General features: G+C 41.0%; 1 protein-coding gene across 1 annotated transcript in view; it reads right to left on the bottom strand.

Moving 5' to 3' along the window:
• The window catches only part of CUNH1orf21 (chromosome unknown C1orf21 homolog), a 221,529-nt gene that overhangs the window by 8,651 nt on the left and 188,613 nt on the right, over window positions 1-24,265 (bottom strand). Inside the window, exons 4-5 of the mRNA XM_028121568.2 lie at window positions 18,208-18,284; window positions 10,107-10,167 (exon numbers count right to left, since the gene is read on the bottom strand). Of these exons, the coding sequence (XP_027977369.1) occupies window positions 10,107-10,167; window positions 18,208-18,284 (138 nt within the window). The remainder of the gene's footprint in view (window positions 1-10,106; window positions 10,168-18,207; window positions 18,285-24,265) is intronic.

The raw sequence follows: 24,265 nt of genomic DNA, 5'->3' as shown, positions 1-24,265 counted from the left end.
CTTGCGCTGCCCACCTAATGCCTCTTATTCCCCTGACCTTTGCCTCCATGCAGCACCATCCAGAGGCAACCTCGGATCCAAATTTCCACGAGAATCTGGACATTTGAAAGCTCTGTCCCTGAACCCAGAATACAGGGGCAGGAGAGCTATATGCCACAGCTTGAGCATCTGTGAATGATGAGCTGGAATCCAGAACACCCATGATGTGGAGGCAGGAGGCGGGAAAAGAGAGGAAAAGTGGAAATGAAGGCCCTCCCCCACCCTCCGCCTGCGGGGCAGCGGGCCCAAAGCAGGCGCCCTCCACCCCTTCCTCGGGGCTGGAAGTGGCAGGGTGTCTTCCGTCAGTGCTCCAGCAGCATTTTCACTAACAGTCCAACAACAATTTCTAACCACAGTTTTGAGGAAATGCCAAAAAAAAAAAAAAGCAAAAATAATTAGCTGCGCTGTTCAAGTCTCCTCCTCCGACTTACTTCATTAGAAAAATCAGTCAAGGCATTAACGGCCATCTCTGTTTCTAATGAGCTTTATTCTAATTAGACTCACGCGTTATTATTTCGGTTGGAAAAAGGTCTCGTTTGTAAAGAGCAGTAGGAGTGTGACAGCTTGTGACGGCTTCTTTGACCAGGCAGAAGCATGATCGTCAATGATAACAGCAGCAGGGACAACAGTCCCAGTGTACTGAGCTTTTCATTTCCAAGAGAGAGCAAGTATTAACTACACGGCTTTAAAACCCCCATGAAGTGTTTATTATACCCGAATCCTCATTCTACGAACAAAAAGGAGGGTATTTTAGAAGCTTTAAGGCACATATTTCTCAAGCTTTATCTGACACTGGCACTCAGATGACTTCAATGACGCTCCTTCTCCCCCCACCCCCCAGGAAGTGAGCAGGAATGAGGATAAAGGTGGGAGGTTCGTATCTCTAGGCCAGGGTGAACTGATGTCGGAGGGCAGGAGTTGGCAACCTTCTCTGTGAAGGGCCAAATAGTAAATATTTTAGGCTCTGCATTCCATACGGTCTCTGTTGCCACTCAGCTCTGCTGTTGGAAGCATGAAGGCAGCCATAGATAAAAGGAGAAGAATGAGCGTGGCTGCGTTCCAATAAAACTTTATTTGTGGACACTAAAACTGGAATTTCATGTAATTTTTCACGTCAGAAAACATATTGTTTTTTGCTTTTCCCAACCATTGAAAGACGTAAAACCCATTCTTGTGTGGTGAGCTGGATTTGGCTCATGGACTATAGTTTGCCCACCCCTGTTGCAGAGAACAGAATTACGGTCAGTGGGTTCAGAGGTTAACATTGTCAAGGGTTTGGCCCTCTTCCTAGAAGCTCAAGCAACGGAGATAATTTCCGTCTTGAGAGAAACGTCTCTCAAGATGGGGTCAGAGTTCTTTTCTAAAATGTCATTTTTATAAAATTGTTCTTATTTTACAAACAAGAAAACCATCAATCAAAATCAAATTTTCCTATAACCTACCTAATAAATTGGATAGTTTCCAAGTTTCATTTAAATCTCTGTCCATATATCTGTCATTTTTATATAGTTTCAATCCTATGATAGACACATTTTTTTCCACTTAATGTTATCTTGTAAAATTTTTCCCTGTTGTAACCGATTCCTTCTAATGATAAATAGATATAACATAAATTTTTGTGGAATTATTTGTGGAAGATTTCCAGGCCATGTGATGGACTTAATTCAAAGAGATGTCTTAGTCTACTCTCAGGTGTAAGAGTTAAGATTTAAATACCACCCCCTCACCCCCAGGCCAGGTCAACCTACTTGGTAGATTGAGCCTTGTGGGTCCCCTCTAGGGTTCAGTTCCTCTAGGACATGAAGTCTCATGTGTCTCCTCTAGGATTCACTTCCTCTAGACATGAAGCCTCATGTGCCTCCTCTAGGATTCACTTCTTCTAGACATGAAGTCTCCTCTAGGGTTTACTTCCTCTAGGACATGAAGTTTCATGGGTCTCCTCTAGGATTCACTTCCTCTAGGACATGAAGTCTTGTGGGTCTCCTCTAGGGTTCACTTCCTCTAGGACATGAAGCCTCATGGCTTCTCTGGGGTTCACCTCCTTCAGGACAGTGGCTGTAGCAAGTTTGGGATTTCAATCCATATGCCTCTTGACAAAGACGTGTTTTCCAGACAGACTTTTTATTTTGTAACATTTGCTTCTAGCTGCCACTCTCCCTGATGAAATTGCTGTCCCAGTCCCCAGGCACAACAATGGTCATGGGTTTAGTAGGCGGCCTCCCAGCTCATTTTTGATACTCTAACATTCATATTTTTACTCGATAAACTATGCTTTATGTGTCTATGCATGTTTAAATGTGTAACAGACATAAACACATGCCATATATAAATATATCATATAAAAATATACCATATCAATGTGTGCACATACACATGTATATGTGTGTGTATCAGTGCATATGGCATATAGCCAGTACTTCATAAATACTTGCTGAATGTCCATGTATGGCATTTTTACATTTTTTAATTGGGATGGTATCATACAATTTTTATCATTCTGCATATTTCTTTGTTCATCTAATAATATGGTTTCAAATCTATACAGTCCATATAGATATATGTACCTGATTCACTTCCTTTAACTGCTGTATAATACTCCACTGCAGATTCCTACAGTTTCGTCTACTCATTCCTCCACAGGTAGACACTTAGGCTGCTTCCGGGGCCTTTCTGTTTGCTATCAAACACAGAATGCTTCAGCAAACTTTATTGTATAGATGTAAAAGAATTTCAAGGATACCAACCCAGAAGTTTCATCAATGATTTTATTGGTTTGTATTAATAGTACTTCTTTATATATTCCAGCTATAGATCCTTTCGATATTTTAAGTGTTGCAAATATATTCCGAACTAGTTTACTAGAAGCTCTGCATTTGGGAATTATGAGGCTCATGAATAAGGGAGACACTGACCCATGAGAGTCACCTGGCTCCTTGTGTCAATTTTCAGTTTGTTAAGAACCCGGAAGGGAGGCAGGATATGATTAAATGTCTCCACAACCTCCGACAACCAATTTTGGGAATATGAGTTTAAAGAATTCTGGTACTCCTCTTTTGAATCTATGTAGGAAAATGGGATTAAATGAGGGCAATCTAGAATTAACTGCTCCAAGAATGCTTTTTTCTAGGAATGAAACAGAGTATGTCTCCACTCAACAGAACTTCAAAGAAAGGAATAAGTATCCATTAATAACAAGATTATCTCAGAATAAAACTCTCAAGAAATGTACAGAACATAATATGCTTCGTAATTCCTTCCCAAATGATATAAATGGGCATGTGTCATTCTTTGCTACAGAGGATTTGCTTAGTGGGAATTTTAAAGAGTCGGGAGCAATCGGAAAACATATTCTCTAAAGTTCCTCTCAACTCAAAATTTTATGCTTCTAGATTAGACGTTCCCTAAAGGCAAGAACCCAACTTTTAAATTATGCACCTCCTATGGCCCCTGGCTCATTTCTGGGTCCAGAGAACACGTCCCAGTTATGCTTATTAAATGAATCAAAAGAAGTCAGTTTTACTGTTTTAATGATTTTTGGGGAGATCCCCTTTCCTAACTTTTTGTTGTTTTTGTTGTTGTCACAAGCATTTTGAGGCTGGTATTGCTATTTGTAAAAGCGTGTTTTAAAAAAAATCTACAAGAGTTAACCCTCTAAACACGAAAAATCTATATATAGGGATCCAGCTCTACCCAGGCCACAGACTCACTGACTCGTTCTGTAATCACAGCTCAAAAGCTAGTGCAAGGTTATTTAATGGCGCTAAAAATGTTCACATGAATCTAATTCCTTAAGATGTTTATGCCACACAGGAGGAAGGCAGGTCAGTGCACACTGGAAAAGAATCTTCTTCCAATACTCCACCTGTAAGGAGACATCTGTACCACAGGAAGACACTTTTGCTGGAGCAAAATTCAAGCTGTTAAGTTCTGCATTTTTAGTTTCAGTTTTTGCCCCCTCAAAACCCACCTCCCCTCATTCTCTACAAATGGCCTTGATGATAAGGATACAAACAACTTCAAGCATGTCCCACAGACCAAACTCTCCGCTAGACTCTGGTGAATTATCTCTAATTTCCCAGACAAGTTGGCATTGTTATGCAAATTTTTCAAGGAGGAACCAGAGGATCCGAAAGGTCTAACAATCAGCCTGGGGCCACACAGCTACAACTGGAGCTGGTCCTCAGATCTGGCCCCGGGCTGGAAGCAAGCAAGGCTCTTTCTCTTCCTCTGCGCTGCCTCTTTCCTTGCCCTCTCTCAATGCAGGTCTTGGCTCTGCACCTGCTAGCTACTTATTGTGCTATTCTTTGTTAAGAGCACCTCCTATCTTGCTGAGCCCTCTACTGTAGGAGTCTGCCTGACCGTACCTCCTTCCCTGTATGCTTTCGCTTCTGCTAAGCCCTACGGTCTTATTTGTACCATTCCCTCATTCAACAAGTTTGCTAAGCATCTGTTCTGTGCTGGGTTCTGTGGGAGCAAAGACAAATGATTCCCAAAGACAAATCTTAGCCCAGAGGGTTAAGACAATGCCCCTGGCTGCCAAACGCAAAGAATGGAAAGGCCACACAGAGGAAGGGAAACAGCCCAGGAAGAGGACAGGAAGGAGAAACGGAATGGCAACAAGGCAATGGCCACACCAGCATCACTGTCTCTGCTCTGAGTGGTACCCTGGGCTGCCCTCCCTTGCCTAACTACTGCACCATGGCAAAATGACACCATTCACTGGTTGTGCCCCACATTACAGTCGGCCACACTTCATTCATAAAAACGGCAGGGTTCTTATCTGCATTCATGTACCCTATCGTTCTGGAATCTGAACTCTTCTCTGCTGCTCCCTAAAGAGCCCGGCTGATAGTACCTCAAGAATTCTCAGAAAATCAAGCCCTCCAGAAAAAAGCAAGCAAGCAGAGGCTGAGTGTTTCATGTCTTTCAGGCTCGTTGCCTGCTTTATCTTCCTTGGCCGCACCATCTATTCCTATCAGCTACCTTAGCATCTCAGCCCAGAGCATGCACACGCTTTGCCAGTGGTTCCTACACCAGCGTTATCATCATGACTATTCAGTAGGGAGAAAAACAGAACAGGACTGAGTCCCATCCTTACCCTTGTAATTACAGCTTTAATTTGGCTGATGAATGAGGAAAGGTACACACAGGAGAGAGGGAAGGCAAGGCAGGGGGACACAAGGAAGGTTCTGCTTATTAGGCAAAGGTAAGGCCATACTACCACAAAACTGTTTAATGAAATGATATTGGCAAACCAGCCCACTTGCAAAATATACATGCCAGCAAGAGCCTCTCTCCACCAGTGTTGAGGGCTGTTGCCGGCCTTGGCTGTTGCTAAAAGTGAAAAGCAAGAAGGGAGGCACACCCTATGATTTCCTCTGCACACACAGGCAGGCTGTGTAACATTCCTTAGGATTTGATACAACAGTCCCATGTTTCTCTTCCCTAGTGGGCACTGAGGAGGCCTTCAAACACTGCCCAGAAAGTAAAACCTATCATCAGCTGCATCTGCCACACATTGTATCTGATTCTATAGCAACTCTGAAGTTACACAGTCCTCTACAGGGATAGTTTATATATAGAACCAAACATCATGGTTTGTAAATTACATGCTAGTCACTCTCTTCACCAAGTGAAAAGCAAACACCTTCTGATCTCCAACACATTGATTCAAGACATGGTTCAGATTGAGCTGATGTAGTATTACGAGGAAGAGCCCTTGAAATAACTTTATAAATGCAGACATGCTCTTTCTCACCAGCTAGGCTTAGTTCTGGGGCCAAGGGAACCAGGCCACTGCAGGAACGCAAACATATTCTAAGTGTAAATGATTTTTTTAATAGATGTACAGGTCTATCGATGAACACACGTCCTTTAAAATCAGCCGATTTTAAATCCAGAGCTGCTCTTTCTCATACATTTCCTCAAAAGGTTATAATGAATAATTCCAGTCAACAGTGACAGAATCTCAAGCTCATACAGGAATAAGCAAGATGATACAGTAGGTGTGCTGGTCGCTCATCCTCAGGGGGTGAAGTACTATCAGCTACTTTTGAGAGGAAGGAAGGGCAGTAAGAAAAGGAGAATGGGTTTGTGTGGAGTTTCCTAGTCTTTAAAACCAGAGATCTATATGGATCATTGCGAGTAAGGTTCACGGGTGCAGATAGGCCCTGGATCAGAGGGAAGCAGCACGTCAATGAAATGCCATCATAAAGAAATCCACAGGTTCTTGGCCTGGGGCCCAGGGACAGGCTCCAGGGAATTTTCAAACCCTGACATTTTACTTAAGAAATTTGTGTATATGATATGTGCATTTTTATAGGGGAGAGTCTCTATAACTTTTATAAGATTCCAAAAAGATGCTCACGGCTTAACAAAGCTTACAAAGTCTTGCTTGAGAAAAACTAATCAGATGCAAATGGCACTGTACTGAGACATTCTTTATTTAATATTAAGAGCTGTCTTGGGATGTCTGGATGGCTCAGTCTGTTAAGTTTCTGCCTTCTTCAGCTCAGGTCATACTCCAGTTGAATATCCGAGTAAAACATAATGAGGTGAAAGTAAATGAGGTGCTCCTATTGTGTCATAGGATTTTTACTCTCCACAAAGGAAATGCAGAAGTAAATCAAATAGAGGTTAATAAAGTTCTTTAGAACTCTCATTGCTCTCCTGACCAAAGCTCTCCCAGATGCAGCTCAGTGTCGGGGCCTTCTAGATGCCAGCGCAGTGGAAATAGTACCAAGTGTCCGGGAAGCTGTCCTGGCTGCCTGGTTAATGGGACCTGAAGTTTCAACACCTGACCCAACAAACACTTGTGTTCGGTACGGGAGGACCTGGCTCCCGGTGACGACGGAGGGCAGGGGGGTGTGGGGAGAAGGGGGTGATGGATGAAGGGTTCCAATCAGTAAAACGATTACATTGTGAAAGAAATGTACTTTTAAAATTGAGCTCCTCAAGGCCAGGGACTGTTACCTACATATTTTGTATCCCAAATTTCCTATCTATTGTCTATCCTGAATAAGTAACTATCTGGTACTCAGTAAGTGGTAAGTTTTTTAAAGGCATTTTTGCTACTTGCTTTCCTTTGCCATCATTAACTTCTCAGAAAATGCTGGTCCAGCTGAAGGTGCGAACTAGAGCCGTCCAACTTAAGTTCCACTGTAAATATGAGACCATCTAACAGTCTTTATACTATACTTTCTTTATACTAATGGTACTTCTACATCTCTCTTGAGAGAGACAGAGATTTCTTTTGGTGTCGAGAGTTGAAGGGTAAATTGAAACCATGTCCTACAGACATTCAATAAATATAAAGGAAGAATCAAGGAAGGGCAGACTTAAATCTCTGCACATTCAGTCAATTTTGCTTATCAATTGAAGGAAGAAAAAGGAATCCCTGGACATTTCTGAGAGATATTAAATCTCAAAACTCAAGCCCTCTGAGAATGACTCCAATTTTTAGCATGAAGCACTTGAGGTGTTTTTTTCTTTTTAAAGATTTATTTATTTGAGAGAGAGAGAGAGAATGCAGAGCAGGGAGGGGCAGAGGGAGAGAGTCTGAAGCCCACTCTGTGCTCAGGGTGGAGCCCGATGTGGGGCTCGATCTTACAACCCCGAGATCATGACCTGAGCTGAAACCAAGAGCTGGACACTTAACTGACTGTGCCTGCCAGGTGCCCCTGTTTTTTGCTTTTTAAAATTAATCCTATAAAACCTAAAGAATAGATCTGAGTCACATTTATGGTTGTCCTCAGGCTACCTTGGACTAAAGACATATTTAGCAATGGTGGAAAGTCAGGAAAATAATTGATAAGAATCCACGTCCAATCTTGGTTATATAAAATATAGTGAAGATTATATTAAGTCAAATGCATATATTAAGAAGGAACATTTTAATCTTAGAGGCTCAATGGTTAAATAATACACAGAACAGCATGTTCAAAATATTCAGAAAGATGAACTTTAGATAAGAGGGAAGAAACAGGAAAGCCTGGTTCAGACCGGATAGAAAATTCCCCTAGAAATCTATAACTGGGTGCATGTCACAGATTACATAACAGCTCTTTGAACATAAATGTATTCCATAGTGGGAATACTGTTTATGTTGAAAATGCTCCTTTGTCTAGGGAAGGCTCCATCCAACAAATGATCAAGTTATAAACTTTTCTTTTGTTGTGTTAGACACATCATACTCTACACACTGGATGCAAAAGGTAAAAGGGAAATCGGATTTCAGATGGGAACAATGAATTCCAGTTTTGAGTAAAAGGAGGTAGAATTTCAATTACGGAAACACACCAGGAAGGGATTAGATCATCTTAAATGCCTTGTCAGGGTTTGTAACTTTTGGTTAAAAAGATAGTAACTTACTATTCAGGTTTCAACCTTTACAGACTAACTCTATTAAGATCTTTTTATTGCCATAGAGCCCAAACAAACTGAGAAAGAAAAGGTCTACAGCCTTATAGTGGGAAAAAAAATATTTATTTTTTTTGCCTTTCTTTACTAAAACAAATGTTATTGACAAGTTGAACAGCTTTTGAACCAATACATGAAACTTGGTAATTATTCCTAAATGAAGTTTTCAATCTAAAAATCATATGTAAGCCAGGATTTCACTAAAAAAATGGGTGGGGGGGCACCTGAGTGGCTCAGCTGGTTGAGCATTCGACTCTTGATTTTGGCTCAGGTCATGATCTCAGCGTGGTGAGATCGAGCCCTGAGTTGGGCTCAGCCCTGGGTGTGGAGCCTGCTTGAGATTCTTTCTCTCTCTCTCTCTCTCCCTCTGCCCCTTCACTCCCCCTCTCTAAAAATAAAATAAAATAAAATAAATTATATGCAAAGGAGTATTTATGCATAGCCAAGAAATACTGTAGGTTAAAGTTCCATTCTAATTCATCATCCATCTCTACCTTTCACATTGGCAACATATGTGGTCCTTTAATGGTGCATTAGAAGATTGCACAACTATTCTTTGAGGAGGTCCACTTCAGAATGAGGTCTGCTGCTAAAATACTGATGAATTTAAGCCCTTCATTATTTTCCATTGAGTGATATATATCATGACATAGGAATTCATGAAGGAATGCTCAGATAAAAGGGCCACAAAAAGTAAAAAATAAATACAAATTAAAATGGAAAAAACTTCAAAGGCAAAACTGGCCCATGATGCCTTAATCATAGTTGTGCTATGTTCTGAATTTAGAATTTTACTCTTCTTCAGAACAGGGTTTTCAAATGGTAATACTCAGATTTATAACTGTAGTATTTAAAATTCACCCCCTGCAGTGATGAATTTAAATTCTACAAGTATGTAAGTAAGCCTTTAATTCTTACCATATTCCATACTTCATTCAGTTGATTAGCATATGGCACTCTGAGATCCGAAGTATGGGTTCAATTTCCACACAGATCTTCCTGTCAATGTAAAATCCCCACGCTCCTAGAGAAGCAACTTGGGAGATTCTGCTTTGGGGTCAGGCAGATGTGGGCTGGAATTCCAACTTGACCACTATTGGCATTGCAAACCTTGGTAAGTTATTCAAGTATTGTGAGCCTTAGTTTCCTTGTCTGTAAAATGCAGATGATACCTGTCTCTGAGCCATTTCCCTGCGGTGGGAATTGACTGCAACATGCATGCGATGTTTGTACAGAACTCAGAGCAGTGTCAGGCATATAGCGGACACTCCATAGGTTTTTTGCAGGCACTAACGACCTTCTTGCTTGCCGTCTCAAGTGAGAGCAGGGTTTCAGGTGCAGACAATGTGCAGGGATAGCAATGTTCTGTCTCTAGGCAAAGGCTCTTACTAGTCTCTATTTGGCCCTATACATGTAATTAATGATCAACAAGCCTAGGGTCTTGGGTGCTGCTCCAGCATACATTAAACATTCTCATAGTCACATTTTTTTTTGTTGTTTTTGTTGTGAGGGGAGACTTTTGTTTTAACTCTCTACCCATCCCCTTACAAGAACAGCTTTGTAACACAGAAATCAGAATATTATTACCTTAACTCATGAGGCAGTTAGCATATTTCCTTTGAAACAAGTGGTTCATTTATTTTACTTACCTTTTCAATTTTTTCATCCAGCATTCTGAAGAATTCTTGTTGGCTTTCAGAGATGTGCATGCTAAAAATACAAGAATAGTTAAGTGCATTATTTCAATGTTTTCTTCAACCAGCTCCCTCAAATGAAAACCACTGAGTCCCCAAACTTTGAAGCAGACATTTATATATTACCGACTATTCCAGTGAGCAGTCTAAGTCATATTAAGGATAAATGCCATTACAGTAATTCCTATAAATGTGTTTCATTATAGTCTATCAGTTCCTATGATTTAAGGTATACAATTTCCTTTCAAATGTACACATATTATTTATAGTGATGTTACTGGGAGGTGTGTGTCAATTTTTTTCTTCAGATACACATTTGTGATTTAAAAAAAAAAAAGCACAGACAAGCATTCCATGGCATATTTCAAACCTGTGTGTAACTGTGAAAAGAAAATATATCCAAGTTATTTTGTGGAAATGTATATTTTACAAAGACTGTCATTATCAGCATGGTATTCAGTCGACCGTGTAGGTATGGGCTGGCAGTTAACAGGCAAAGAACTTGACATTGCCCCTGAACCCTTTGTGCAGTGGTGACAGCCAATGCACCTCTTTGGAAGTGAGATCCCACTGGAATGTGGGAGAAAGGCAGGGGGCATATGTGAGCAGCACTTGCCCTGTGTGTTTGTTTGCCTAATGCTATTTGACTGCACACTTAGTGAGACCGACATGGGTGCTGGGGACAAAACATAAGAAGGTAAAGGAGAGCAGAGAAGAATCACAGATGGGAAGGGCATGGGGAGGAATGGGTCTTGGTGGCAACATGGTCTTAATGATAGTAATTTCTACGCAACAAACAGGTGCAGTTGGTCCAAGGAGGTTCAGGATGCTGGGCTAAGAGACACATCGCATAGTGCCTCTTTCTAGTGCTCAGTTGTTGCAGTGGTTGGGCATGGAAGGAGGGGAGGCTCTGCAAGTCTAGGCGTGGGGGGCAGCCCACCTGACTTACCCTTTAGCATTCTGCCTCACCCTTTAGGGGCCACAGAGAATGGCCCAAGAGACCCCAAACCCTTCAGGCCTCCAAGGACAGATAATGGGGCTCGAAAGTTTTTCCCTGTGAGTAAAACCAAGATTTAACATTGGGAGCACCATGACATCAGCTCTGATATAAAAGGAAAATGATAAACTATCTGATATCAGCAATCAACTTTCACATACATCATGTAATTTTTCCTGTTCTTTATATGATAATTCAAGTGAGGTAAATGTCCTGTTTCAGAAACAGACCCTCTCTTGTTGCAGCTTAGAAAGGCAGGCCAGAATCTGGGATGATGAGAATATATTAAAACAGTCTCCTTTCTTTCTCTGGCTGGGTGGAAAAGCCACTTTTGCATACCTGAATTTTTCCAGATTCCCCATGGTTTTACTTCTTTAAGTGCCAAAACAATTTTTATTTGAGCCACTTTGGATGCAAATCTTCTAAACTTTAATAGAGGATCTATCACAAACATTATTTAACTTTCACTTAATGACTAGAGGCCACTCCCATGATCTTAAATCACAATCCCCCTCTGTAATAGTGGGACACCCCCTAGAGCCTCTGAGATGGGGAGAGCTGTCTCTCCTTAAGCAAGGTGGCCTGAAACTACGGGCTTTTGTTCTCTGCCTGCTTTGATCTTTTCCCCGCATTTCCTCTTGTCAAAGAAGGTATTGGTTCTCTTTCAGTTTCCTTCCCAGCTGCTGCTTCTACTCCATGCTTAGCACAACCAAGTCTGTTAGAGTTGTGTCTAAAGTTAGTGTAAACAGGCTCTGAGGGAGAGCTTGGGGGGGGTGGTTCTTGTGATTGGGGAACAGGCATATTCTGGCAGTCATTGTGACTGCTCAGACACATTCTGGGCATCCTCCCTGTTCCTGGCCATACTCTCAGCAAATGAGGTTGCTGGACAGCTCTGGGTCCCAGATAGAAAAGGCGTGAAGACATACAGATATAGATATACCTTAATATAGATAACCACGCACACATGCATGCATGCACGCACACACACACCTTAATATAGATAACCACGCACACATGCGTGCACGCACGCACACACACACCTTAATATAGATAACCACGCACACATGCGTGCACGCACGCACGCACACACCTTAATATAGATAACCACGCACACATGCGTGCACGCACGCACGCACACACCTTAATATAGATAACCACGCACACATGCGTGCACGCACGCACGCACACACCTTAATATAGATAACCACGCACACATGCGTGCACGCACGCACGCACATACCTTAATATAGATAACCACGCACACATGCGTGCATGCACGCACACACATACCTTCATATAGATAACCATGTATGTATTAGTTTCCCTAGGAAATTCCAAGAGACCTCATAAAAATGGCATGTTTAGGATTTGAGGTACACGGTGGAAACTTTTAGGGTAGAGTTTTTAACATATATTGCCTTGCAAATAACAGAAGGGCAATATTTACTCAATTGACAAAGCTTACCTATTTTAATTCATGTGATGCATGACTCCTCACAGAGGTAGTTCAGTATGTTGGCATGGGTGAGGTGCAGGCCTCAGATTTCTCATTTTTAAAACCATTAGGCTGGTCTCTGAGGTCCCTTCCAGCACTGATATTCTAGGATTGTTATTAACTTCCATTAACTGCTTAATTGAACTATCACAACATGAAAACAGGCATGCTTGGTTAGTACTCATACATACGCATACTAGACTAACAAAATGATTAGTCTTAAGTAAAAGTGATTCTGCAAATGTGTCTGCCATCTCTGGGATCAAGAATGCAGAGCTCAGGGGCACTTGGCTGGCTCAGTCAGAGGAGCGTCTGACTCTTGGTCTTGGGGTCATGAGTTAGAGCCCCACATTGGGTATAGAGATTACATAAATAAATAAATAAATTTTAAAAAGAATGCAGAGCTCCGGGGTCCATACCAGGAGCTTGATGCCAAAGGTAATGGTGAGGACTTTAAGATGCATATATAGTAAGCCAGCACAAAAATCTTAGTGGTTCCAGTTCTGGGTAGTTTTAACTACATACTTTCTAACCATTAAAAAAAAAAAAGGAATTCCTTGATTAAAGCAAACTGAACAAAAGCCCCTTAACCCAGAATTAATTAGTCAAGACAGGGTATCTGCAACCCCACCTGAATCCTGAACCAAACAGTAGCCTCACTCTGGGGCAGAGGGTACTATGGCTGGGAAGCAAACTCTACCATTTTCATTTTCGTGTGTGCCCTTTGAGAAACAATTCTAACTAAACCTAGGCCACTGGCTTTCAGCCGGTGCATCTCTACCATCATACTCCACTGATAGAGAAATGCTGCCTGCTTTCTCCTGGGGTAAGAGCATCAGGACATCCCTGCCTGCCTCTGTCTCATTTCAAAACCTACCAAGACGCGTCTTCCGCCAGACTGATTCACTATCTTGCCACATAGAGTATGTGGACAGTGTTAGCCAGAAAAGACTAATGGAAGGGTGACTTATTTATCATCAAATCCTGATGTACCAAATGAGCTCCGTCCGATAAGCTCCACTGTCCCCGATGGAGCAAGGGCCCGCATGAGGCCATCTTCAGGGTGGTGTGACCTACAAGCACAACGCTCACTCGGCTCCTCTCTGTCCTCTGTGGATTCATTTCACAGACAAGCCCCGAAGGCCCTTCCGCGGGGGCGGAGGAAGCACTGTTACTCTGGGGGAGTGAATAAATCACGAAATCGCCCCATCTGCACCGATTCCTGCCTAGATAAACACGGATGTTCTCTCTTCGTGTGGAAACTCCATCAACATGATGGCATTAATATTCGTTTTTACCTTCAAGAGTCCGAACTGCACCGTGAGAAACAGCCCGTAGGTAACAGCTCCATCCTTAAACCCTTTCTGATGCACACTTTGGTGACCATATGTGGGGAGGGAGGAAAAAAGCACACAGGCCTTTCTAGCTTTCCTCAAGATAATAGAAACGGATAATTAAATTGTTTATGATTCAGTTTATAAAGTATGAATAATTGATGCTAAGATTGATTAGATCTAAAAATATTTTATAAAAGCCTGTATGCTGGCACTTGATTTAACTGATAAAACTTAACAATCACAGCAATTCCTATTTTTCTCTAATGCACTCTGTTGTGCGGAAAACACAATGCTCCCTGCACCCCCCAGCACTTCCTGTGCCCCCAGCTGGTGCTGGCAGAGCCCTTCTGAGTCAACCCTGAGTCATCCAAGACTCTTCTGACTATGATTCCTCAGCTTCATGACATGAGGGATGACAACAGTATGGAATCTTAATGACAAGTAATCAAAGGAATGAAAAAGGTGGGCAAAATGAGCTTGAGAGCTGAAAGGTATATGGCTTTCAATTTTAGTGACTTAAAAAAAAGTTTCCTCTTATAATAAAAACCTAAGTCACAAAAGTATCAGAAGGCAAGGCCCTGACTCCCTAATACTTCACCTGCAAAAATAAAATACCATCACTCAGGGAGTTCCTGGCAAATCTTGGCCTGAACACAGTTCTTTCTTTCGTAATTATCATCACCATTGCTCAAGTGGACCTTGGGGAAGTGGCTTAATCCTAATTCTCACATCATGGCACACCCTTGCTAGCAGTTCATGCACGACTCACTTTTGTTTAGTCAAATATAGTATAAAAAGCATCCACAAAACCAAAACAAAAAACAAAAGCCAGGACTTTGACAACAACCTAGAGCTACCTTACTTCCCACCTAGGCGTGTGTTTCCTCCAACTCAAGGGAACCAATATGCCCTCCCCCCCTTTTATAAAGCTTTACTGCATATGTGCTTTATAAAGCAGATGATTTATTTAGTTGTTTTTAACTTTATGTAGAGTGCATCATGCTCTATGTAATCTTTCAGGACCTACTCTTTTCTTCTAGTATTATATTGCTCAGGTCCATCCAGCGTTGTGTGTTGCTACAGTGCATTTGGGTTTTAACTGCTAATATTCCACTGTGTGAAGGCAATAAGGTTCTTTACCCAATTTCCTGTTAAAGGGCATTTGGGCTGTTTCTAACTGTTAAGGCATTCTTTTTTTTTTTTTTAATATTGTATTTATTTGACAGAGAGAGAGCACAAGCAGGGGGAGTGGGAGAGGGAGAAGCAGGCTCCCCACTGAACAGGGAGCCCGATGTAGGGCTTGATCCCAGGACCCTGGGATCATGACCCGAGCCGAAGGCAGACGCTTAACCATCTGAGCCACCCAGATGCCCCTAACTATTAAGGCATTCTTAACAAGCATCAGACACTGTGATAGACACTGGACGTACATTATTTCATTTAATCCCCAGCCCTAGGAGAGGGCTCTATTTTAATCTGAGAAAACTGAAGCCCAGTGACACTGGCCTGAGATTATAAAATAAGAATGTGCTCTGCATGTTATATCAAATGAAGGCATGAAGACTATCTGCCTTTTATTACCTATCTACCTTTATTATTACTAAATCTCTTGTTATCACATATATGGGATTGCCCTTCCACTTCTGGAGAAAAGAAACTCATTATCTTGTTTTATACACTGCAGAATAAATAAAAGTTTCCCTGATCCTCTGTGTCAGTAGAGGAGAAGTACCACTCCTCATGGCCTTCCAGGAAGATTTCATAGTTGAATTCCAGTAATCCAAGGTTCTGACTCATAGTTTAAAACACACACACACACACACACACACACACACACACACACACACACACACACACACACACACACACACACACCCCCCAGAAGATTTTCTTCCTAATTTAAATGTAAACACATGAGCCAGTTTAATCAACCTCTCTGAAAGCCCCAGCACATGCCGGTCTGCAGAGCATCTGCTTCAATGCGTCTATGTCTAAGTTCCATAAGTATTTACACCAAAGGAAAAAAGAAATTCTCTTTAATGCAACCTCTCCTTAGAACTCAGAGATAAGGGAAACATTTAAAAATAGCATATATTGGGGGCGCCTGGGTGGCTCAGTTGGTTGAGCATCTGCCTTTGGCTCAGGTCATGATTCCAGGGTCCTGGGATTGAGCCCCACATCGGGCTCTCTGCTCAGCAGGGAGCCTGCTTCTCCTTCTCCCTCTGCTTGCTGCTCCCCCCGCTTGCGTTCTCTCTCTGTCAAACAAATAAAATCTTAAAAAAAATTTAAAAAATAGCATATATTGAATGGCTTGAATGAAAAGATGACTTCATTCTATCATCAGACACCTGCTGTCCCGCAAAGGCAGATAAAAGTAGTGTAGATAAAAGTGGCTACCAGTGAAGTGGATGCGGGAGGTTGTGATTACGGCATCACGTGTCCCTAAGGGTGCAAAAATCGGTTTTACCATCCTACTGTCAATGTAAATGGTAAGTGGATTTTAAAATGTCCAGTTTTCTCTGAAAGTAAACAATTAAATCTCTGAGCTCATTCACCACCCTGTAGAGTCCTAACCACCTACAGCACCACCAAAGACACCAAGCCAGCGTAAAGTGATTGGTTGGACCTCAGTTATTTTTGTCTCCATTTCCTGGGAAGAACCAGACGTAACACAACTTCTTCTGCTTATGACTTGGATGGAACTACTATTAAGTAGATGTAATAGGTTTATCTGGGGGGTGGGTGTGACTGGATCAGCTGCACTAGTACGATCAGCACCATCAGGGAATTTGTTATTTAGGTGGAACACCACAAAAGAGATCTGTAGCCTTGGGAAAACAGAGCCTCTTTGAAGGAAAGGGGAAACAGCTTCAAAGTCACACAAAGGGCGTTTCATTGCCATGGTAGATTCAGTTCTAGAACAATCTAGAAAAATACTCATTCTTCTCTTTAACTTTTTAATCGTGCAATGCATAACACATAGAAAAATACCATGTTATTTGTAGTTTTAAATAATAATGAAAGGAACACCCATGTAATCACCACTCAGGTTAACAAACAGAATCCCTGGTCCCACTGCCTTCCATCGAGTGAGAAAGAACCACTCTTCTAAGTTTAATGCCTTTTCATGTCCTCGCTCGTCTTTATTGTTTTATCACATACATACATAACCTATTGATTAGTTCTGCCTGTTTTTTTGAACTTTATATAAATGACTATATGCAGGCAGGTGCTACTACTTTCCTTACTGCACAGCCTTACCTTCGTGACCGTCCCCCATCTCGATATGTGCAGTCATAGGTCATTCACTTTCACTGATGTGTAGAATTCCTAGCTTAAGAATATGCCACATTTTTTGGTCATCCACTGTATTTCTGAAGGACATTTGGGTTTTGCCTTCAAGAGCTTTACGAGCTCATGTAAACAGTGCTGCTATGGACCTGTCAACCATGTCTGGGGCACACATGCGTGAGGGTTTTCTAGGCTAATAAACCTGAGAGGGGAGTTGCTGGTGGGCGAGGTACATCCAGGTACGATTTTATTAGAAAATACAAATTGTTTTCCAAAGTAATTGTACTGGTTTATATTTCCATTGGGGTGAAGAGTGCCTGTTGTTCAACACCCTGGTCAACCATTTGTACCATCAGACTTTCTGAATTTCGCCAATCTTGTGGTGTGAAATGGTATTTTCCCTAGACATTATTAGCTCTTCAAGTTTCCTCTGTAGTGAAATGGTTGTTCGCATCTTTAGCCTCTTTTTCTATGAGCTCTCTGTTTTGTACTTACTGATTTATAGAATTACTTTACATATCCTGGAAACCCAACTATTGTCCATTATATGCAATGTAGATATATTCCACCATTTCCTTTTACTCCCCTACAGTAAATTTTGATAAATGGAATTTCTTAATTTTAATGCAGTCATATTAATGAATCATTTTTCTTAAGATCTGCATCTTTTGTGACTTACTCAAAATTCTTCCCTACCCCACAGTCATAAAGATATTCCCCTTTATTTTCTTCTAACTGATCTGAAATGTCAGTTCTGTCATTTATTATGGGTCTGTTTTGGGACTCTCTATGCTGTTCCATTAGACCAAACCACACTGTCTCAATTCACTGAAGCTTTACAATACATCTTGGTTAGCTGGCAGGCAAAACTGAGCTCACTCTGAAAACATTATTAGCTTTAAAAACAACATAAGGAAAATAGGAACTAGAACTTACTTTGCTCTGGGTTGATGGACTAATCCTGGAATCTCTTTATTAGTTTTAAGTCTTACGTTTGAACTGGCACTTTTTTCCTGAAAAACATAAAACACACATGTAACAGACAAGGTGAGAATCAGCAATTAAGCAGTGGCATGAACTGTCATCATGGAAATGTTAGATTTGTTTGAGACCCTCCACAGCTGACCACTTCACAAGGGCAAAAAATCCTGCAAAGAGGTCATACTGTAAGGTAAAACTGCCCAAGCATTTTAACGGGGAACACTGTCATGAAAAGAGAAGTTAGCTTTATAACAGTTATAAGTATTTTTAAAAAATTATGTGCAACTAATATTTGACGTTTAGGTGTTTTTAGGAAAAAATAGTAAGAGAATCAAAGAACAGAAGATTCTAGTGCCAAAGAACAACAGTAGTGTAATTACAGACGTTGTTTATGTGCTAAGGTTAACTGTTAAATGCAGTACATTTTGTTTATAAAAGATAACTGCGGTTATTGAGACACGAAGTTTGCATGAGGCCCTCGCAGTGACAGAGACAAGAACATGATTAACAATAACTAATTTATTCCACCCATAGCAAATACTGCGATTGAATTCAATTGAATTAATAACATTCAATACTAACTTATATTCAAGAAATGCTTCTCTGGCTTTTAGTCTGATCTGATTTCTTATCCCCAGTTTACCAGCCTCACAGGAAAGAAACATTCTTAAATCTTAAAATGCAAGTATATTGGGACACTTGGGTAGCTAAATCGGTTAAGTGTCTGCCTTTGGCTCAAGTCATGATCTCAGGGTCCTGGGATCGAGCCCCATGTCACGCTTCTTGCTCAGTGGGGAATCTGCTTCTCCCTCTGCCTCCCCACCCCTGATGCTTGTGCTCTCTCTCTCTCAAATAAATAAATAAATAAAATCTTTTTAAAAAATGCAAGTATATCAGTAGGTATACTATCTCAATAATAGTATGCTCTATATTTATACAACGTTATCTTTAAAAAATATTAGGATGCTTTATAATTTGTTCGGACAACACATCCCCGAAATGAAAGGACAGACTATTCTAAACCTATTTATAACAGGCGACTATATCCACTCAAGGAACCTGACGTGTAGCGATAAAGACCCAGGTGAGGGCAAGGAATAAAGACTCCTGTGGGCCAACCCACTGCTCTTACCACATGCAGAGTGATGTGGGATGGTGCATAAAGCAGATGGTCCCCAAATGAACTCTTTTGAGAGTTCCTATTTCTCTCAGGACAGCAGAAGCCATTTAAATCAGTGAAACTCCAATGATTTGCACGCTGTGGTTGTTTCCATTCACCATTAAATGTGAGCTTATCTGTATAACATCAGGACTCCAAAATACAGGGTAAGTTTTGTTTGTGATCTTCCAGGAAAAGAAACAATCCTTATGATTCTTTTGTGGTCTAACTTACCTTCTCTGCCCCACACTAAACTGAAGAGTATTTTCATACACCTTTAAAAGGCATAAAATATATACTGTTCCTTCTGCTGACACAGCCAGGGAACAACAGATGAACTACCTTAGCTTTCACAAAGCAGCTCCAGGAGGGCTAGGCTTTACCAGTGGGGACTCCCAGCCTCGGTGGGGCCCGCCTGGCACTTCATGTGAGTTACGCATCGTATACTGGTAGCACGAATGAACAAGGTCAACAAATGATGAACTTCTTTTTAACAGTGAGAGATAAAAATAGCTCTAATGTAGTCTCTCTGAAGGACTGCAAAGGTAGGTTCCAAGTTAGTCATTTTTCCCCCTTAAACTTCCTGTCTGCTTGGATTAAGCACCGAAAATGGACACAGGACAGAGCCCTACACTTTTTCCCTATTCACATAATTTCCCAAACGCTGAGCCTAAATGATACACTGTCATTTTGTTATTTATTTATTTTTTGAGACACTGTAATTGTAAACATTGCTGAGGCAGGAACGAGGCCTCTAATTCTATGACTGTAAACGATACACAATTGTATTCTGCTTATAGTCAATGTATTAAACGGTACCCTTCACAATGACATTGCCTCTCTGCATCTTCCTTAAAAACACATTGTGTGGTTGCTAGGGAGAGAAGGAAACCCCAAATAACAGGGCTCAATGGATGGGCGGGGAAACTCCGGTCCGGAACAAGCCATCCCTTTGCGCATGCGCACAAGTGCGCCCTGCCAGGAAGCGGGAGGACCAAAGCTTCCGCAGAGGCACTGGAGGAAATGTCGCCTTCAGATTTCCCAGTTATAAAAAAAGAAAAAAGAAAGTATATATAATTACAGAGAGATTTCTTCTGATTATGTATGTATGATGTATTTGTTTTTACAAATTACCACTCACCAAGATCTTAATATCAATGATCACTTACTATATAGGTCGGGCATTATTCTAAGTGATTTCCATATAGTAACTCATTTTAATATTCACAAATATTTACATATATTAACTCATTCATTTTTTTTTTTAAGATTTTATTTATTTATTTAACAGACAGAGAGAGAGCAGGAACACAAGCAGGGGGAGTGGGAGAGGGAGAAGCAGGCTTCCTGCCGAGCAGGGAGCCCGAAGTGGGAATCGTTCCCAGGACCCTGGGATCATGACCTGAGCGGAGGGCAGACGCTTAACGACTGAGCCACCCAGGCGCCCTATTAACTCATTCTTATGTCCACAATACCTCTCTGAGATAGGTACCATTTTTTTCCCTTTGTATAGATGAGAAAGCTGAGGCATTGAGAGGTGAAGTATTTATTTGAGACCATACAGGTCATAAGTGATAGTGGTGGGATTTCGACCGAAGCAGAATGGCCCCAGAGTCCTTGCTATTAGCCACTAGGCCAGCAGTTCTCAAACGCTTTAGTATCAAGACCCCTTTGCCCATATTATACAAATTTTGACACATTTCCTTGTACAATATGAAAAAAAAAATCACATTTGTTAAAATTCACCATCAATCTCATTAGGAAAATCTTGACAGAAGCTGTCAAGCTCATGGTGGTATAAAATTTTCCAAAATTCTAATTTTGGTTTAACGTTTGAATTTTATGACTGGCAACACATACTGCCAATTGTTTTCTTTGAAGTGACAGGTTCTCTTCATTCATTCATTCATTTTTTTTTTTAAGATTTTATTTATTTGACAGAGAGAGACACAGCGAGAGAGGGAACCCAAGCAGGGGGAGTGGGAGAGGGAGAAGCAGGCTTCCCGCTGAGCAGGGAGCCCAATGCGGGGCTCGATCCCAGGACCCTAGGATCATGACCCGAGCTGAAGGCAGATGCTTAACAAATGAGCCACCCAGGCGCCCCTCTCTTCATTCATTCTTGAGACAATGTTTGCAAAATACCCAAGCCTGAATATTCATAATATATGTCAGGCATTTTTTTCTCTAAAGTAGAGATGGTGTTCCATAAAAACAACCATGAGTTCAGCCTGCAACTCCATCAACTGAACAAGTACTTTTCCTTCAAATAACCATCTTACCCGAGTGTGCAGAAGAAATGCCTTATGTATGCCTCTTTCCCATATTATCGCATAGACTATTAAAAAGCTCTGCACCCAAGGCACAAGACTTAATAAAATTAAATAAAATTTACTGCTTCATCAAGGAGATTCTTAAGTGAAAATGGAATGTATTCTTCCACTGTAAGCGCATGGTGCAGGTGAATACAATGACTATAAGATTGGGGGCCACTGCCTTGATTTTGTGCTAAGGCACCAGCAGTTTCAACTACCATTGCTTTTGCACCATCAATGCAAATGTCAACACAGCAAAAAGGGCAAACTGCTTCTTAGTATTGTTAGGAAAATGAGCTTGAGGGCATCCTGAGACTGTTTTGGGGACCCCAGGTCTGCAGGCCATACTTTGACTAGTGTCCTTATTTCCTTTGCAGAGAAAAGAACTATCAATTATTTAATGTGCTATATGCCTTATTTAAAAAAATATTTAACCACCATATTGAGGTAAAATTTACATTCCATAAAATTCCATTATAAAGGTATGATTAAGTGATTTTAGTAAATTTATACGACTGTACAATTATCACTCAATCCAGTTTTTGAACAGTTCTATCATCTTAAAAAGTTTCCTCAAACCCATTTGCAGTTCTTCTCTGCTCTCCTCTGTAGCCCCAGGCAACCACAAATATGCTTTCTGTCTCTACAAATTTGCCTTTTATAGATTCATAGAAATGGAATCTTATCACATATAGCCTTTGGTGTCTGGCATTTTTCTTTAGCATAATGTTTCTGAGATTAATCTATATCGTAGCATCTTTCAGTATTTCACTTATTTTAATTGCTAAATAATATTCCACTGTGTGGATATACTGTATATTGTTTGTACATTCACTACTTGATGGACATTTGGGTTGTTTTAAGTTTGAGGATATTGTGAATAATGCTGCAATGAACATTCACATATAAGTTTTGTGCAAACATATACTGTCATTTCTCTTGGGCAGGTTCCTAGAAATGGTATTGCTAGATTATATGCTAAGTGTATATTTAATTATTTAAGATATCACCAAACTGTTTTCCAAAGTGGCTGCACCATTTTACATTATCACTTGGGATGCATGATGGTTCCAGTTTCTCCACATCCCTGCCAACTCTTGATAGTATCTTTTCGATTATTGCCATTCAAGTGGTATCTCATTGTGGGCTTCATTTATTTTTAAAACCATGACTTATTTGGATTTGTTCTTTGCATCCCTCAGAATACCTTGCTACGGGAGAGCATTTACATGCTTACCAGTTAGCTATACTTGCATCAAGAAGTCAGCTTTATATTTGCTTATAAACATCACTTAACTTCTTTTCTGGGTTTGTTTGTTGGGGAAGGGGAGGTTTACAGAGATCTGCTTAAAAAAAAAAAAAGGCAAAGAAACAATCAAATAAAGAAAACCAGAAGGGCTGACAGGACAAGGTTGCTGGGAACCTGAGATGGAGGAGACCCAACAGAGAGCCAAGAGTCAGGCCACGTCTGGGGTGCTCCAGAAATAGGAACAAGAGAATTCGGGAGATGATGGAAGCAGTAACTAAGATATCATTTTTCTTGGCAGAAAAACTGATTTTATTGGTATTTGACACTTATAAACTAGTACTTAAAATAAACTGGAACCAAGGGGAACTAAGACGAACCCACTGAATAGGCCCCCAGCAAGGAGTTTGTAGAGCAGTGTTTCTCATGATCCATTCATTTTGGTATCAGAATCCTTGGGGGTGCTTGTTAAAATACAGATTCCCAGGCCCTACACAAGCTTTCCTGAGTATGAGTCTCTGGGATCAAGGCCCAGGAATCTGTATTTTATTTTTTATTATTTTATTTTATTTTATTTTATTTTATTTATTTTATTATTATTTTATTTTATAAGTAGGCTCCACACCCAGTGTGGAGCCCAACGCAGGGCTTGAACTCATGACCCTGAGATCCAGACCTGAGCTGAGATCAGGAGTCAGATGCTTAACTGACTGAGCCACCCAGGTGCCCCAAGGAATCTGCATATTAAATAAGAGTCCGAGGTGACAAAAAAGTTTGAGAATTTCTATTTCAGAGAATAAATACCTTTGTGCTTAGGATTCCCCTGGGGTTCTGCAGAGCTGCCCTCGGGGTCAACAGGGAGGCCCACCAGAGCAGCAACCCCTTTAACCTGTTTTATACTTAGGGGCTCTATCAGTTGGAAAAAACATCCATTTCTTAAAAATATTTGCAAACTAAAGCCAGGTAGTGACAGGTTTAAACAGCAAATCAAACAACTTTCTCCTTTGCTTGGAATAATTCTCTCTCTTTATGAACAGAGCAACACTTGTCAGTGTCTAGAGTAAACTTACCATTCTCCTAGTTTCTCTGAGGCTGGATGGAGACTGTCAAACCAACTCTGTTTATGGGGCTGCTCCCCTGTCCCTGGGTGGCATCTTCCAAAGGGAAAGTCAGAACCCTGAGAGAAACTGATAGCTTCTGTACAAAATTCCCCCAAACTTCCCCTCCTTAATTCTTTTTTTTTTGGAAGACTGTATTTTTATGTAATCTCTACACCCAGTGTGGGGCCCTAACTCA

The sequence above is a fragment of the Eumetopias jubatus genome, unplaced genomic scaffold (genome assembly GCF_037043125.1).
Source record: "Eumetopias jubatus isolate StellerSeaLion01/CBP00866 unplaced genomic scaffold, mEumJub1_p1.0 scaffold_12, whole genome shotgun sequence".
Classification (NCBI taxonomy): Eukaryota; Metazoa; Chordata; class Mammalia; order Carnivora; family Otariidae; genus Eumetopias; species Eumetopias jubatus.
This window is presented reverse-complemented; position numbering and strand designations above follow the sequence as displayed.